At 39.0% G+C, this 19,263-nt stretch overlaps 1 protein-coding gene across 1 annotated transcript in view; it reads left to right on the forward strand.

Moving 5' to 3' along the window:
- Positions 1 to 995: 995 nt before the first annotated feature.
- Positions 996 to 19,263, forward strand: part of OLFM3 (olfactomedin 3) — a 102,972-nt gene continuing 84,704 nt past the window's right edge. Inside the window, exon 1 of the mRNA XM_074961237.1 lies at positions 996 to 1,309. Coding sequence (XP_074817338.1) covers positions 1,241 to 1,309 — 69 coding nt within the window. The 5' untranslated portion in view covers positions 996 to 1,240. The remainder of the gene's footprint in view (positions 1,310 to 19,263) is intronic.

Below are 19,263 nucleotides of genomic sequence, written 5' to 3' on the forward strand. Positions count from 1 at the left end.
GAATGTACTCATCTATACAATAGGGATGGTGATATTGACCCGTGCCCTACCTCACAGGTAAGTGAAAGCACCTCAGGGACAAGTATTAGCATTTATTTATTATGATTACATAGAGAGGGATAGGGTGACCCAGAATAAGCTTGCTCACTTCATGCCCTCACATCCACAACGATGTCCTTCAAGTTGCTACTTAAAACTTGACAGCTATGCAGCTCACTGCCGATCCCTGCCCTTCCTAGAGTCCCCATTAATTGGCTCTCCAGGTGGCCCCTAGGGGAACAGTCTGACAGCCCACGTGGCCTGTACCTGACCCTCCTGGGTCTCAGCTGCTTAGCTCCCTGGCTGCTTCTCTTCCTCCGACAGGGAGCGGCTCCTGGCTGATCTGTAAGAGAAGGGAGCCGACAGCACACTTGGCCAGTCCCTGCTCCTCGTAATGTCCTGGCTGTTCACCTTCTCTGCTGCTTTTCTACCGCCCTCATCACCAGTCTATGTGTCTGTCTCTGGCTATTTCAAGCTGCCTATGGTAAGATTCTTGTGTCTAGCCGCCTCTAGACAAAGGGACAGAAATGGCGGGCTGCACATTGCTCTCTGGCCATAGTAAAATGCTTCTGTCACCAGCACACGGGATGGGAGAAAATGCAAACTTTATCTCGGGGCTTTGGGGAGCCAGCCCGCCCCCTGCCGGTGATTTCGGAGTGCCTGGGCTCTGCCAGCTCCAGTGCCCTGTAGCTCTTTCCTGTGTGACTACTGGAGCCCGCTCCGCAGCTCAGGCTGCCAGCAAATGCCGAAGTGAGGCTAGCGAGAGGGAGTGAGTCGGTCCGTGTTTGGTTAACAAATTCCCTGCAAAACAGCCCCCGAGCCCCCCAGAGCTGTGCTGATGTCACATCCGCTGCCCAGGTCTCAGCCCCTCTGCCAGCAGCGAGGGCTCCGCTCTTTTCTTGGGTCAAAACTTTTGCGGTGGGTTGGTTGCGGGCGGAGGGAAGGGGAGCGAGGGGAGGGGGGGGGGCTGGAGGCGCTTCAGCACCACGGCCAGCGCCTTCCTCGCTTGCCTTCCCTGGGCTGGCGCTCCCCTCCCTCTCCGCTCGAAGGATGCCTGCGGAATGATTGTCCCTCGGGCGGCTGCGGCTTCCATTCGGCTCCGGCGGGCGGGCAGAAAGTGCAACTGACTAGCCTGGGCTCTGCAGCGAGAGCGGAGTGAATGAATGAAGAGTGAAAAAAGCGGAGCACACCTTGGATCAGAATGCAGGCGGCCTCCAACATCCTCAACCTGCTGCTGCTGGCTTTGCTCGCTGGGCTCGATCCTTCCAAGGTAGGAGACGGTGTATTGTGGTTCTCATGAGACCATCTGAAAGCTGTCCTCCTATGCCCAAGGCTCCTTCCTCCCCCCCCCCCCCGCCCTTTCCTCCCGCTCCTGGCAGATGACAAGTTCACCTATCCCAGTAATGCCACCTCAAGGTAAATAAATAAATAAAAATAAATGTTTTATGGAGCAGGCAATGCGGATCTCTCGGGGTTTGGCTTTCGGCGTGGAAAGGCTTTTGTGTGTCCTTTTGTTGTCCGATCAGCAACACTGGATACTAACGGGAAGGATATTTTGTTGTCAACATTCATTGAGATGTCTGGTTCCATTGTTTAAGAAAGAGATGCCCCCCCTCCCCCCGCTCCTTTTCTCTATGTGTATGCTGGAAATTGGTCAGTAATTCTAACAACGCAGACGTGCTGCAGTTTGTGTCCAAAACATTTGGGGTGCTCCTACAATTGAAACCTCGAATAGAAAAGATTAATTGTCTCTGATCGCTGATGTTCGGATTCCCGTCTCCCCCTCCGGAGTTTACTTTATCAGACAAAAATAAAAGAAGCTGGTGATAGAAGCGTTACAACGCTAAGACTAGGATGGAAACAACGGTTATCTGTTGAACTCTGGAAACTGTCCAGCTCTGGCTGAAATTAACACTAGACTACCCAGCACAAGTCAAGGAGATATTTATAGTGACCCATGAATATACATCAGCCATTATGAAACATTTAGCATTAGCATCAACACTGGTATCAGTGTTGTAAGAAATGAAAAAATATATATATTTAGACTGAAAAGCTGAAGTGTCACAGGGGAAAAAAGGCTTAGGGTTTTTTCCCCTTGAGTACAATAGCCACGCTCTAGACTGCAGCAGAGTTTCATTATTTTCAAGTGCATTCAGGTATCAAAAATATCATCTCTGAAACTGAATTATGAATACTTAAAAGTAAGCAATATCTTACATTATACAACCTGTCTTGTGTAGGGAATTTAAAAATCCTTTAATAATTTATTGAAAATCAGCCTTGTCCAATACCATTTAATAGCACTGATAACTGAAAACCACTAGACCACTGTATTTTGTGCAGTATAAACTTAGAACTTGTCTCATCTGTCTCAGTATTTATGTTATGCAATCTTTGGATTCCTTGTAGGCTATATACGAAGGTAATGAGACAAAGTACTTTTGTTGAGTATATCAGTCCATTACCACAAGTAGTATACATTGTGTTGTCACCACCCATACAGTATGTATGTGAATGTCATTTTAATGATGCCTTTTTAATACTGAACAACTGTGTGAAACAGTTTCAGCACTAGTAAACAGCTTTTCTTCTCCAGGTAGATGTCAAAATTGATCACATAAAAAATAATGGATTTCAGAGTAGCAGCCGTGTTAGTCTGTATCCGTAAAAAGAAAAGGAGTACTTGTGGCACCTTAGAGACTAACCAATTTATTTGAGCATAAGCTTTCATGAGCTACAGCTCACTTCATCAAATACAGTAAACAATGTCCATCTTGAAAAATACACTGAGATAAAACTTTAAAACCATTTCAATGGAAATCTAATTTACATCTGTAGAAATAAGTTTTGAGGATTTTTAAAAATAGCAATTCTAAGTGAAATTTACCTTACAAAACCCATAAGTAAGCTCAAGTAATTGTTAACATTGAAGTGTTTAGTAGCTATTATTGTAATCTATAAAGATAGATTCACCAAGCAAATACATGAGAGTTGTACATATGTATGAGCAGCAGCATGTGCTTGTTTTATATTAGTGAAATTCCATACATACATTTTATGTTAATGAAATCCCATACTTACATTTTGTTTTATCTGTTTTTCTGTACATGCGAGAGGCAACAATCTAGCCACAGTCACACCTAGTCAACTCTTTTAATGTCAAAGGGAGCCACTGCCTGAGAGCAACTGTGGGCAGAATTTATATCAATTTGTCTATCTCCACAATAGTAAAACCCCTACTACAGGAACTGAAGTGAAGCTGGCATACTTCTTTCTGCTCCACATCAGTTGTCAGTGATGTCCCCCATATACATGATGGCATAAACTCTCCATCAACCATGTCTATACTCATTTAGAACAGAAAAGACGTAATGATCCACTTTAAAGATATGCATAAATTAACTTTTCAAACTTTGCTTCTAGCCCTTTTGGTACTGCATTATACTATGCAGAGGGCATAAAAATAGCCTTTTATTCTACACTCTGTGTGACATTTTAGGGGATATTAAAATGTTCATTGCAGGCTATTTTAATTTTGTAAAGGGGTCATGGACTGAAAAGCAAAAAAGTCCTTAGGATAATATAAAAATAAAAGGCCCTAGTCAAACTTTGCTATTTAACAGAACTGAGCTGGGTTTTCATAGATCTAAACACCAAAGGCATACACTTCTCTCAATGATTTTTTTTTGCCAGATTAAGCATATAAAGTGTATTGAATATAGCAAATTATACATCTAATTATTCACATTTTAAGACTTTAAATAATAGCTTTCAAATTTCTGTGACAAATTATGTATATGCAAAACTCCTCTAGTTGTCTTTACTATTGTCTTTATTCTTATTGCCTTTTAATGTATTTATTTTAGTTATTGACTGTCTTCAGTAAATAAGTACAAATAATGACTGAAAGCACTTAGGAAATAGCAGTAGTACAAATATATATATTTATTTATTTATTTAAGAAGAAATGAAGCAATAATATCCTGCCCTTCAGATTGGATAGCATATTTGCCATTTGAAATTAGTTGGGGGGACTAAGGGGATGTTAATATGCCTTTTTTGAAAAAGAATTATTTGTGATAACTTCGCTCAGCTTTTATGCTTATCCATTTTAGTGAGAGCTAATTCTATATGGTGTATATATATATATACTTATGAATATTTACACACCCGCTGCACATGCACATTACCCTAATAAATCACATTAAAAGTTTTGGAATAGATGACATAATATATTTTTACTAATGTGCTAGATATTGTGATAGATTTACTGTGTAGACAGTAATAAATATATCCAATAAGTTATTTTAAAAAAAAAAAACAAATAAATAAATAGTTATAATAATACCTAGAGCTTATATAGCACTTTTTGTCACTAGACCGTAGAGCACTTTACAAAGGTGGTCAGTATCATTTTTCCCATTTTACAGATTTCACAGAAATCAAAACGTTCCCCAGCAGAGAGGCCACTATTGACTCTTAGAGGATCATATGATATTTGCACTCTTATTGTGACAAGCATTCTGTGTTAGAACTTATTAGGCTATCTCCCAATCATAAAGTGTTTAAGTGTCGCCATCTCTTGGTAAGATATGTAACCAGAAAAAGTGTATAGTTTAGTCTTTAATTTCTGAAATGCTAAAGTATTTATATAAACTGAGTTCATTTATTTTCCACATTGACACATTTTCAGTATTTTTGTTAAACTTGACAGAATATTGACTGTGCTTGGAAACTCTTCTTTAACTAAATGGAAAGCAGTTCACCACCAATTGATTTTACAAGTTTTTAATGCTGCTGACAGACCATCAATTTTAGTTCAAGAAAATGATTAAAATGTCTTGTCTCTTAATTAGACTATAATTATAATATCTACTTATATGGAAAATACAAAAAAAAATCATTGTTCATAATAATGTACTTCAGTAAAGTTTTATTTCCATCAGAGTGGCTGGATATTTAGCAAGAAGTCTAGTTTTAATCAAAAGGTTTCAATTAGAAATACGAAAGCTTCCCTCGGTATTTCACTCAGATCCAATATCTTGAGAGAAAGAACAATTAAATATTTGGAAATTCCTAAGAATTGCTGCTAGATGGCATCTCTGTGCTGCTTTTCTAAAAGCATGGTGTATTGTAATGATCTTGATAGTATATAAAGTGGCCTTCTGTTAAAAGGACCATTTTAGGCAGGCCATCATTTAATCACTATACCAAATAATCACGATAGTATAACAGAAGTAAGCATTTCAAAGCTATTCAGTGGTCACCTCTGAAGAAAATAAGCAGAGAATGTTTAAAGGACTGTCTTCATTCTAGCCAGAAATATTTAGATTTAATTTTGAAATCCTAGAACTTAAATAGGCCTTAAAAATGTGCATGCATCATTCAAACACAAATTTTACATGTACATTATTTCTCTAAGTCCCGTAATTACTTTATGTTCCACATTTGATTGGTTTTGATTTCTTGAAATTTGCCAAAAAAAAGTTTCAGAAGAAGACGGACTAATGAAATCAGAACAGGACCAAACATATAGCAAAGTCAGGAAAAAAGTGTAAATTATATATATGGCTTTTATTAACATGATTTTGGAAAAGCTGAAGAAACAAAAACAGATCTAAAATTCATTGGTTACTGCAGAATGCATACTATATCTCTGTATTTTCATCTTAAAATTGTTTGTACTTGTAGATTTTCAAAATCCATAAAGTTGTTCAGAAACTGTAATAGTCTTCATACTGTTTGCCCAACTAGCAACTAAAAACTTTTTTCCCAGACAGTTAAAGGAAAAAAGGAGTTATATCAAGTATGCTTCATTAGCGTTACAAGTTAATTCATTCCCTTTATGAAATTCCATAACAGTAATATCATACATGTGCCAAAATACATTATTTTTATTGAAAATAATGACTCCATAGTTCTATGATCCATTGCAATGTACATGTAAAATCTCATTAGCCACTATGTAATTAATTTAGCCTATTTTTTCTACTATCTGTGGTTAGTTAATATGAAAATCTGGCATTAACCATCAAGCCTACATATGACATTGGGAGACATGAAAGTTCTAAAACATTCATTTCTGAGTCTTGTCAACTACCACCTGGTGTCTGATCCCCTATTTCTGAGCAAGATAATTTAGAATCCAGGGAAGAACTGTCTTCAATTACATGTAACTTTGTCCCCATCCTTGATCCTCCCATACTTGGGTTCAGAGTATGATATAACACAGGGATGGCGTTAGCCACTAGCAGCTGTTCTATTTCCATTTATGAACAGGGTCCAAATACCACTGGTTCTCTCAGCAATAAACAATACGGTTGGTCATCAGACAGTAACTTTTTGCCTTAGAGACCTGGAAAGAGTGAATGGAATTGAATAAAGTTGGTTCATATATTTCCTCTCAATCCAGCCCCAAAGGGCACCACTTCCACATTGGCTGTGAAGTTACACAAGGATCTCCCTTCTTTTTTATTTTATTCTAATACTATTGGAAGAGATTGTGACAAAACAAGTGACACGCAGAGTTGCCAATTCTTGTGATATTATCAAAAATGTCATAATTTTAGGTGTATATATGGGAGGAGGTGTTAAGCTGCTGCTATCAGAAGAAAAACAAAAACCATGTATTTTTAAGCACTAACTAAAAATGGCCACTGTTTCCCATTATTCTTAACAAGACTGGAGCCACAGGTTGTTTGTAGCCAAGATGGCTACTGCTGCAGGTGGAAGTTGGATGGTTATTGACTCCCAATGTTTTTAGTACAAAGACAGTTTCACACTCTCTAGATGAATGCAGACTTAGCTACAGCTACAGTTATCAATACATTGAAATCTCCCAGGTTGACAGTTATAATGACCTACATTAAGAAATGAACCTGGAGGCACTGAATAACCTACAGCTGATTCAGAAAACAGCAGCCTCACTATAACATAGTGAGACACAAATACATCAATACACAGCTCTGGGTTCTAATAGAATCCCCTCCAAAACATTATTATTAATTAACGAATGCCCAAGTGAGACAATAAAGATGAAAAAGTTCACATATAAAATATAAGGAATGGAGACAAAACAGATGCATAAGCCAAAACAAAAAAAATGTAAAAATGTCTAAAAGGCTTAGGAAGGTATCACACACATTTTAGCCATTCAGTAGCCTCGGGATCAGCAGTGCGGGGACTGGAAAGTCCTCCTGATAGTCCAACATGAGATGAGCTGCCATTCACTAGATGTGCCGCATTCTCCACTCCACCACAACTACACAGAGGGCAGTTCCTGAGTCCCCAGTTGCAGTCATTTGTACACCTCACCACCCTGCATTTGAAAATGTTGAGCTTGCATCAGAGCTAGCATGGCAGGTCATAGCCAGGCAGTATCTCATCAGGCTGAGTAATGAGGAGGAAGTTTCTTACAGAGGGAGCAGCTCATTCCCATTTTGTTTGCAACAATGTGGCAAGATCTGATAGCCACTTGGTGTTTGCTGGTCTCATAGTTCCCGTTATTCTCATCATTTGTTTCAGTTGTACATCAACTAGCTTTGTCTGAGAAGAGTTTAACCACACAGGAGTAGCAGAGAGCTAGCAGCAAGCTGCACAATGTTTGTGCATTAGGTTCCCAAGTTGATCCTGCAAGCTTGATTAGGAGGCCATTTCTGGTCTTAATCTTCTGAGCTACCTAGGTGAGGTGGTCCTTGTAGGTAAGTATGTGAGCTAAAGTAACTCCTAGATAGAGTTTTGAGTCATGTGCCAGCTCTTCTCCATCCAAGAAAATGCTGAGCTCTTGTAGCTGAGATGGAAGCATGACAACATAGTCTTTGACTCACAGGACTTAAGTCTCTTAAGTAACAGCCACTAATGGTGGCTCCAGTTGTCCTCAATCTTTTTGAAGACTCTGTCTCTTGAAACGAGGCAGATGTTATCTGTCTATGTGAATTACCTTGAAATTGTCAGAGGCAGATCATTCATAAATATGTTCAACAATGTTGGAGCAAGAACATATCCCTGGGTATCATGTGGACATGGATGGTCATGCCCATTGGTTGGAGCAGTAGTCAGGCCTCCGATCAGAGCAGGAGTCAGGCCTGGTGGTTAGAGCAGGAATCATTAGCCAGGATTCAGAGTTCAGGGTCACAGCTGGAATCAGATGCCAGGTGTCAGAGCCAAGGCTCACACCTAGAGTCAGGAGCTGGAGCCTATGCTCAGAATCGGAGTCAGAGACCAGATGCCAGAGCCAAGGGTCAGAGCTGAAATCAAAGGTCAGGAATTAGAGCTGAGAGTCAGAACCAGGTTACCTGGAGTGAAACAAACCAGGGGAAGGGCTGGATCCAAGGCAGCAGCAGGGCTGGAACAAGGAGCAGGTCTGGGAACCAGCAGGCAGAGGAGCTATTGCAGCCATGGGAAAACACTTTGAGCAGCTAATGAACTGCTGCTACCACTGGTCTTAAGAGCTGATCTGATGACTTTTCCAACCAGACACTGTAGCCACTCAGACAGCCTCCTGCAGGTCAGTTGTGCTCATTAGGGTTGCCCAGAGACTGGCTGTGCTGCAGGTCCTTCTTCCAGACTGGCTCTGCTGCCAGACTCTGATTCCTGACCCTGAGATCCCATTGAATGCCAAATTAAATTCAAAGTCCTAGCCTTCATCTGTACAGCCCCCAATAGGCTGGGACTCTCAAAGACTTTCAGAAAGATGACAATCTATCATGATACCTTTAATCTCAGAGGCATTGGATATTTTAACAAGTGAGGATGAACCTCACAGGAGTAGATTCATGACTTTTTTTGGTGTCTGGACCTTGAGTATGACAGTCTCTACCACAAGAAATTAGAAAGACAACATTCAGGAGCAAACATAAACCCCATCTCTTGATCATAGCTTTCCCTGAATAACAACTGACTATAGTTATTGTAATTTATAGACATGATGATGTAGGTTTTTGAACTAGGCATGCTGCCGCACCATGTGGCTTGAAGCGATTTCCATTATATAGAGAGTTTACAGTTTGGTTCAATTGCTCTCAGTGCCCCCACTGTACAAATTCTTTCAGTACCCCTCAACTCCAACATAAAAAAGAACCCTCAGTATTCTCTCTGGAAGGGAAGGGAATACCAAAGGAGAAAACTGAAAATCATGTAGACCTTGCTTAATGTTTGTAAGACATTCACTTACCATGACAATGAACATGGCATATGCACCTAGAGACAGAGAGAATCTTTTAATGGCATATGTCAGTCAAATGTGTGTTTCTAAAATCATGATCGGGGGAGAGGGATGTATGTAAAAGTTCAGCATGCTATCTAATTACAGTGGAGTTCTGAGTCCCACAGCTAATAAAAAACTGAGGCTATATACAGTAATTATGCATACTATAATTTAAAGAATAATATTGTTTTAAATGCTGTTGAGGTAGAAACATATATAGTAAGCCTACAAAATATTTTAACAGATTTCAAGAACTTGGAAATTAGGACCAAAGAACTTTGAGGTCACCTACAGTGTAAAGGTGATAATCTGTCCTATGTCTCACAAACAGACTTGGCTGATATTCATGCACCTCAGTGCACCTGCAAAGCAGAGCAGATGTGCCTCATTTCACTATGTGATATTCATGCTTTTCTTTTTAGAAGAATATCTTTCAGAAGTGCAAACATTCCAAATATGGTCACAGCCACAATCCAAGTATGTCTATCTCTACTGTTACTCAATCTGGCTCATTCAAAGACTATTTTTTCATAGGTAAATAAGCTGGTTATTAGTTGAAAGGAACTTCCCAGTAGCTCCTGTAGTGCACATCACTGGTCTTCAGGGGCTTAGACTTGGCCATGTGGGCTTTGATTAATACCTCTAAACAAAAAACAAACAAACATCATGTAAATTTAGTAATCATGATATCCATGCTGGATATGGGAATGAAGTTCTTTTACCATTGTTGCCTATAGAAGGCATGCCCCCACCAGCTACACACAGCCTAATTCTTACTGATAGCCTCTCCAAAACCTAAGAGGCATTAAGGGTCCTTTGTTAAAGGAGAAAGAGCTTTCTCTTCCTTCTTGTCTCCTTCCAGTGTAAAACCCATCTACTCACCCATGTGCTTGAATGGAGGGACAGGTGGTATAGCATTTTTTTCTTCTGTATCAGAAAGTTGATATTGTGGTTGGTTAATTTATATTTATCTATGTTTTCAGGACAATTCTTGTAGGAGAATTTTGTAGAACAATAAGCTATTAAACTGGGGAGAGGCAGTCTTTGTCATCCAATTTCATAACTGAGAGATCAGGGATTTTGCTATCCCAGGGTAGTGAAACCTTCTGGTAGAAACTGCTGGGGGTTGGCCTGGGCTAGTTCTAGGCCAGAATGTTTGCTGGGCTTGTGGTCTAGTCCTGTGGGACAGTCCAAAATTGATCCTCAGACCAGCCAGAAGGAGTTTGTTTGTTGATTCAGTCAGGAGAAAGATGCAGGTGCAATCATTTTGCAAGTATGTTTACTCTTGTTTGTTTTCCTCCCTTGGTTATTTTTGTTTTGTTCATGTTCAGTAACAGTTGCAGCCTATGGGCTTTTATTTCCAATCAGATTGTGAGCATCCTTTACAATGTTGCAGACTGAAGTCTTATATTTATTCACTGCACAGGTACAGCATAGGAAATGGCCTTACAAACTTCTCCACCCTGCCTCGCTCACCTTGGGGATCACTTGCAGAAGTGAGAAAATAGTTCCGTTTCAACTGTCCAATCTGTGTGCATCTTCTGCCTGGCTGCACAGCCAGCCAGCAAAGGTGTCAAATTAGTGTCAATGGAGGTGACAGTTTTTTGTTATATGGAAACTTTTTCACTGGGAACTGGACTGAGACACCCAAACTCATTTTATGTAAGTCACTAAACAGTCACAAGATGTTAACTTACAATCATTATCAGAACTAGGCTGGATTTGAACTGCCAGCCTAGAAGTAAAAGGTTTTATATCTCATTGCCCAGTTGCCTCTGTGTCTTTGTGCTTTTTATTTAGAGGACAGATATTCTAGAACACATCAATTCCAACAAAATAAAGTTATTTACAAAATGTCTATTGGCATTTTATAAAGGATTTTATTGAGTGTGAGTCTACAGGATGAAAAAAATCCTTTAATATTTTGGCCCTTTCCGAGTCTCTCTCTCATGGAGTATCCATGCAATCATTCACAACAGCTTTATATAGCCCAAAATGTAATACTTCTTGTTTCTTCATTCCCCTTGGAAATGATTATGATCAAGAAGAAAGTCATCAAATGGATTCCTTGACATTTATTCAAATGAATCCCTGTAAATCTGATTATAGCTTTAATCTCCAATGTAGTATTACTTCCCTTGAAAACATTTTTCAGTTGGGACAACCAGGATTTAGGTACATTCTACAAACAAAGGGGCCACACTTGTCCCTCTGATTTCAGGGAGTGATGCAAGTATTTGCACCTTTCTGCAGCTGTGGGGTAAGCTGTACTGGGGCAGTTGGGTGAAGGAGGATCCGCAGTAAAGGCATGTTGCAGAACTCCTTTATAAATTGTCAGTGGTAATTTTGGGAATGTGTTTGTTCTTATGTAGCTGATGAGCTCTGGGATAGCTTTCTTATTAATTGATATACTTTGCCATATGTATGCATGGTTGTTGGTTTCTATTTAATTAATTAATTAATTAGAAGCACCCAGATTAAGGTCCTGATTCAAGATAGCACTTATACATACTATAATCCATCCCTGCCTAAAATAGTATGTAAGCACATAATTAATTTTTAAGCATGGACTTCAGTGGGACTTGAGCACATGTTTAAGTGCTGTACTGAATAAGGATGATGTCTAGAATTAGGGCATAATGGTCCGATGATTCAGCAATATTTTATCACATAAATAGTTGTTAATTATTTACAGACCCATTGTACTTATTATAGAATTTAGTTGTTTTCAGTTGTTGTTTGTATTTATTTTATTTATTGCCTTTGGTGTTATTCCTTTATATAAATAAGAAAAGTAACTTATTTAGTGTCCAAATAAATATTTATTCCTACATCATTTGAATATGGGTTATTTCTGTTTCAGTTTCCAAATACTCTTCTGCATTTTTTCTGCCCTTTGTTATAGTCGCACCAGTGCTGTGGTGTGCAGGTGAACTAACATTCTCAGCACACAATTTATTTCTGTATTTTTTCAAAATATTGGATTTGATGTTAAAATCAGTGGAGAACAGAGCAGCTGAAAACTTACAATACTTTAACAATGTAATATATCATTTATGAAACATGCAACGACTGTGATTTACTATGCAGAAGCAGTTCAAAAGCATTTTATTTTTAACAATAATCCACACAGATCTTCATTAGATTTTAGTAATCGTAATACAACATTTTCAAAGTAAAACTGTTCTCTTTTTAACAAGACATGAGCAGTTAGTGATTTGCTTTGAATTGCCGGTCACTCTGGACCCAACAGAACTGATCCTGTTCCTACTACATTCCATAGGAGTTTTGCTGTTGTCTTTGGTAGGAGCAGAAGCAAGCCCATTATTTGTAGTTTATAGCTCTTTGGCTCCCCATTATTTTCCAATTAGCCAGCGCTAGCTGAACATGACTGTTCACTGGGACCCACAGTCTAGCACATTTTGTGAAAGCACAAAATGTTGATGTATTCCTTATAAGGATTCTATTTCTGTACCACAGAAACCTTATAAGTCATTTTCTTTCTTTGCTATTTAAAACAGGGTTTTTCTAAATGTTATTTTTAAAGGGAGAGCTAGAGAGAGAAAAACTGTTAATAATTCCAAGTCCACATATGCCAATTATTATGCTCATACATTATAGTCATGGTGAGAAATCTCTCAAAATTAGTACAGGCTGGGAAATTATTTTTGTTTCCATAAAGAAATTTAAAAAAATATTTTGCCTTTCATTCAGATTTCCAGTTGAAATTTCTGTCTTGATGAAAAATGGCTTTTTTGTTAAAAAAAAAAATCAGAGGAAAAATTTCAGTCATTTCTTCTCAAAGACCCACTTCACATATAGTCTTTTATTTGCAGATTTTCAACTTTTTAAATAATTCTAAAGATACTAGCGGAAAGAAATACTTAAAATGCAAGGCATATATGCAGGTCCATTTGAGGATAACTAAGTCAGATCTTAAAACCCGTATGTATACACTGATGAATTATCTGAGCTTGCGTGGGAGAGTCTAAATTTCAAAATTACCTTAGTATTATTGTTCCTACACATGCTTCAGATTCAGTGGTCCAGTCTGGGTCCCTCTTTAATATTTAGCAAATTTTAAAGAGAGGTGAAATAAGCTTACATATAGAACTGATATAATGATTCACATGAGTGGAACGCATAGACTATGGCTGCTCCTATAAGTTTATGAGTACTTTCTGTGAGATATTGTGTGCCCTCATCTCCCACCGGCTTTCCCAGAATTTGGGGCTTGGGCCCATAATGAGATCACAAAAGAATCATACATGCTATCTGTGTAAGTATTTAAGTGCATTTTCGCAAAGTGTCCAAAGAGACTTGTGTTTGACAGCCTAACAAATGTTAGAGAAGTCCAAATAATTAAGAAATGAACAGATTAAACGTCATAATCAACTGACAAGAGACTGATTCTGGTACCTTATTATAAAGGCTATTAAGTCAGAGAAGTGCATACAAGAGCCCCCAGAAATGCTTCAATTGTACCAAAGGAGAAGAACCAAAGGCAGTAAATAACATTAGGCTTATTGCATCAGTAGGCCACATATATAAACTACAAATAAATAAATAAATATAAATATAAAGAATCTGTAGACAGAAAATTTACTTCCTAACTGCCTTGCTAAGTTCTGAACTTTTTACTGAGAATTTGTCCCCTTAAATTATTTGTTACAGTATGCCCTGAATTAATTGTTTTAATGTTCACAATACATCAGCAACATTTTTTATTTTTGTGATTTATGCGGAGAGGATTTCTGCCTAATAGATTTAATCTAGCATTAGAATGCTTATGTCATCACAAGTTAAGCCAAACAATTACTTAAATGTGTATTTCAAACTCTTAGCATTACATTCAAGATTGCTGTTGTTTTAAAATTGCGTTTCCTACTGTCAGTCAGCAGAGTATTTTCATTTTCTTTTGTGTTGTGCCCTGATACACTCATTGATTTTTTTTCCAATCAGAAGCCATTCATCCATTATATTTATATATAGATATAAAATCAAAAGCTCTGGTCAAGGTACTTGTTACTGTGTAATATTCATTCAGTGTGAGTAGAATTTCTGGTCCATTGGTTGTTATTTTGGTAACAAATAGTTTTCATCCATTATTTTACATACTTCTAATTGTATTTGAGATACAAAAACTGAAATGAATTGAGCAGTCTGACTATCTGACAAAGATTTTCAGAATGAAATCTGAAGGTGCATGGCCAATACATCATGGGTGACAATGTGGGAAAATGACTGATCTTCCACTAACTCACCTTACTTTTGTGATTATAGATAAATAGATGAAAGAAGAGATGACTGAGAGGAAGGATGGTTTTGTGGTTAAGGTGCTGGACTGAGACTGGGATCGATTCCTGGCTCTGCCATAGACTTCCTATATGACCTTGGAAAAGTCACTTAATTTGTTTGTACCTCAGCTCCCCATCTGCAAAATGAGGATAATATTCCCTGTCTATATTGTTGATTTCGACTGTACATTGTTCAGGACTTGAGGACTGGATCTTGGCTGTGTCTTCTCTAAGCGCATCCTAAATACTAATACTAATAATTTTATTTTTTCTAATTTAACTAAAAGCATCATTCAGTCAACTGTCTTTACCATAAATTTAAAACAAGTACTCATTAACAAACTCACCAGTTCACACAAAGATAGCTCCTAGCTGTTGCTTAATCCAGCAGCTTCCAGTTCTTGATCTATCATCTCCCATTTCCACAACCACCAGTAAAGAAATGTAGCTGTCCAAAGTTACTATTGCCCTAGGGCTCAAGTTATCCTCATTGTGTACAGTAATGTGAGGGGGAGGGAGAAGGAAGAGAGCAACTAGTAGTGTGGTCTTCCTCCCTTAATTTAAAACAATTTCTATTAGGACAGGTTGGTTTGAGGTGCTTTTTCTTCCTGATTCCATAAATTGTGAAAATGGATCAAAATCAGAACCTTGAATACACTCCCTTTTACACCTAAGAGAGGGGAGGGACGGAGCAGACTATCTAGAGCCAAACCTATGGTTTTAGTTCTGGATTGGATTCCAAACTGGAAAGTGTCTATTGTTTTCTGTTTTTGTTTTAAATGATTTAACAGAAAAGAAATATAAAACAACAACTCAGTGCACACACATCTTAAGAGCTGATACTCACAAAGCATTCAAGATGCATGTACAGCAAGCCAAAATGTGTAAAGAAGGAAATTATATCAATGTTCCAATAACCTAATTACAAAGCAATAAAAAATACCCTGTGACCATTCACACAACATAAATGCCTAGAGGTAAATAATTGTAGTCAACAGTTTACACACTACCTATAGTCTGGAAGTTGTTCATCCAATAATTACCTATAATTAATACATTTGCAGAAATCAGGAAAGGTTTGTATATTATTCATGAACCAGAATGAAGACCTAAATTCACTGAACTTTTGATTTGTTTATTCCTGTTTTACTAGCTCTACTTTATAGTTGATACACCCAGAGGTAATGCAATATCCCACAAAGGTAGCAATTACATATAGATAAGGACATTTTTATTAAGCAGAAAAAAAAGAATTATAATTTTTCCTTCATACTTATGTTCTCTATCCATTACATCTCTTTCCAAATCATAAGAAGAAGCCAGGCACCTGCAAAGACAGATAACTTTATAAACTTCATTAACTGATACAACTTCTGGAAAAAGAGATAAAATGACATTTTTGATAACATGTGGCTTGTATGATATCTGGGCTACTGAATTTTCTAACCATTTAAAAGATAATCTGAATAATGATGAGTTGTCTGAAGTATCCATTCACGATATATGACTGCATCTTAGACCAGGAGCATCTGACTGAGAAACAGAAGTCCATCCTTGTAGCAGAAATTGATGCATTCAAATTATGTAAATTATGGATGAGTCCATGTGAAAACTATTTTTGCTATGGTTTAGGTATGCTCTCATCTGTTCCGAAAGTTTCTTTCAAATATGTATTACATTTATAAAACCAAATGTCCAATTCAGTTCTACCAAAAGAAATATTGGGCAATTTACAAAATGATGGTTTAAGTATTTCAAGTTCTTTTCTTGATTTTCTACATGTCTGCACCATGCAATGTTGTCATAAATACTAGCAGACAACTGAGACTGTGAAGTTGTAATCTTATTTTTTCATTATCTTTTTCTTGAAGAACAGTTATTGATTTTCCACATTGGGAACTCTTCTTCTAAAGACATTAAGAGATGAATATATATTTCCTAAAATAATTTCCATCTCCTCAAGAGCCATAATCATAGACTCTAATTCCAGACATTTGAGAATTGGTCAGTTGATCAGAATCAGAGTGGGGAATATCATGTAGGTTAGATACTAAAACACTTCCTGAGGTGACAGGAATCTTTTTCAAAGTAACATATAAAGTGCCATACCAGACCACAAAAAGGTCCATCTAGGTCAGTAACCTGTTCTGGCAGTGGCCATTATCCATATATATATGATCATTTTTTAAAAAACTTACTAAGTCTAAATTATATCTTTTGGTAGTGACTTTCACAGGTTATATGTTGGGTAAGAAGTATTTACTGTAATAAATTTTAAATTTTGGCCTTAGAATCTGCTATAACAGTGGTTCCCAAACTAGGGGCACCGCTTGTTCAGGGAAAGCCCCTGGCAGGCCGGGCCGGTTTGTTTACCTGCCACGTCTGCAGGTTCGGCCGATCGCAGCTCCCAGTGGCTGGGGTTCGCCACTCTCAGCCAATGGGAACTGCAGGAAGTGGCGCAGGTCGAGGGACGTGCTGGCCACCACTTCCTGCAGCCCCCATTGGCCTGGAGCAGCAAACCGCAGCCACTGGGAGCTGCAATCAGCCGAACCTGCAGACGCGGCAGGTAAACAAACCAGCCCAGCCCACCAGGGGCTTTCCCTGAACAAGCAGCGCCCCTAGTTTGGGAACCACTGTGCTATAATGTCTCCATGTTCTTGTATTATAAGAAAAGGTCACTAGAAGTATCAATTTACCTTTTCTTAACCATTTGTTATTTTTCATACTTCTCTCATGGCCTCCCTTATCTGCCTTCTCTCCATACTAAAGGGTTCCAATCTTTTCAATCTCTCTGCATATAAAAGTCTTCCCAGGCCTCTAATCATTTTGTTGGCCATCTCTCAATGACTAGTTCTGCTCAATCCTTTGTGAGCCAGATTGATCAGAACTGAACATAATGATACAAGTGAGGGAGTACTGTTAATTTTTCAGGTTTTATGTTTCTGGTTCTGAGGAGAAAGCAAACCCTTGGAATAATAAGCAGCAATGCCATTCAGGGAGCATGTGTACGTCTGCAGCCACAAAGGCAGATGGGGGGTTGATAATAGAACTATAGGGTCTGGTTCTCATCTGACGTCAGTTTTACACTGGTGTGGAACCCCATTGATTTCAATGGAGGTACTCCTGATTTACACTGGTGTACATGAGCAGAATTTGGCCTGGTGTTCTAATATTAATCAATATCAATCTATGGATTAGATTGTGCCTCTGAAGCAGAGCTCTCTTTGGGGATGGTGCAAAGCCACACTGTACGGGTAAAGCACCAGGGGCACTCTGACCAGAGCGACATGGTGTATCAGAAAAGCACAAACGGTTTTTAAGGGGAGTGTAGCGAGCTCTATATATGGTTGACAGCTGTACGAGGCAGCAGGTAGGAGTGGGGAAGAGCCTGGATCTGTTTACTCTCTGCCCTTATTTGTGTATCAGACTCCCCCATAGAAAGCAGTTCCGAGGGCAGAATATGCCATTCACATATTCTGCTTTACTCCTACCCCCCCCCACCACCACCCCCCAGTGTACACCAGCATTAGAGGTGGCCAGGCTATAGCCCTATGTAAATGTGTCAACACATAGTGTAAACCACTGGGTGATGAATATGTCAACAATTTGATCTATCAGTAAAGACTGGCCTCAAACACCAACAAAGAAACTGGTCTCTGAGGCTCTCCTTTTTGGAGGCCCCACATTCCATGCCAGCTCTTTAACCTCCAGGCTGACCCTATTTACATGTCTCACAGTGGCACAAGAGGGAAGAGGCGGCTGATTTCCACCTATCATCTGGGGCCCCACAAATCTTGCCAGCCAGCCTTTCCATTTACTTCGCAATTAATATATTCCTATCACCCTGACACTAATACTACCTGACATGGTTTAACTAGCTGAGCAAGCAGTGATTTCTATACCTGTGTCAGTGACATATGCTACTAAGCTGAGAGTTGGCAAATGCATCCAAGGGGTGTGTGTGTGTAAAAGCTAGAAACTATATCTGTTTCCAATAGTTTGCATACAATTGTCATACAGTGCCACTACTCTTCTCCATCAGACAACTGTATCCAAATCAGAAAAGGCAGGAGAGGGAAGTGCTCCCATAATAAGAATTTGTATAATTAGCAGGGCCAAAGTAAATTGTACACTTTTACTCCACCACATTTCAACATACAACCATCATAGTGGCACATTTAGGCCCTGTGGTTGTATACTGCCTGTCTCCATATTCTGTGGTAGCAACTGCTAATTCATGATCCCCCTGAGCATGAACCAGTTGTGACTTTCAGTGGGTAAATAGCAGGTTTGCATTCTAATCCTTTCTAATAGGAGGGTTATAAAGACAATCCTTACAGACCTTTTGCTGTTCCAGTACTGCTAGACGCTGCTAAAATAATACAGCTTTGTTAGCTGATATTTACAGAAATACCTCTCCACGCTGCTTTCCTCCAATGACTGCACCACAACTAAGGTGGTGCAGAGTTTATCTGGGCTTACTCAGGAGGAGGAGCTCTGCTTTGTGGTGTGGGAGGAGGAAGGAGGTCAGAAACTGCTGTAAAAAAAGGTGCTCGGTGGTCAGCTTTGCAGCAGTGACTCACCCTCCGCCCCAGGAATGTGTATAAAGGTACGAAACCTAGGTGGGGCAAGTCTTTTTGTACCACGCAGCGAGGAAGCCAGCACCCACCCTCTCTCCCCTAGTGGAGGTGAATGGCAGGCTGGGTTAGGAACTGCTGT

Source organism: Natator depressus, chromosome 8 (genome assembly GCF_965152275.1).
Source record: "Natator depressus isolate rNatDep1 chromosome 8, rNatDep2.hap1, whole genome shotgun sequence".
NCBI classification, from domain to species: Eukaryota; Metazoa; Chordata; order Testudines; family Cheloniidae; genus Natator; species Natator depressus.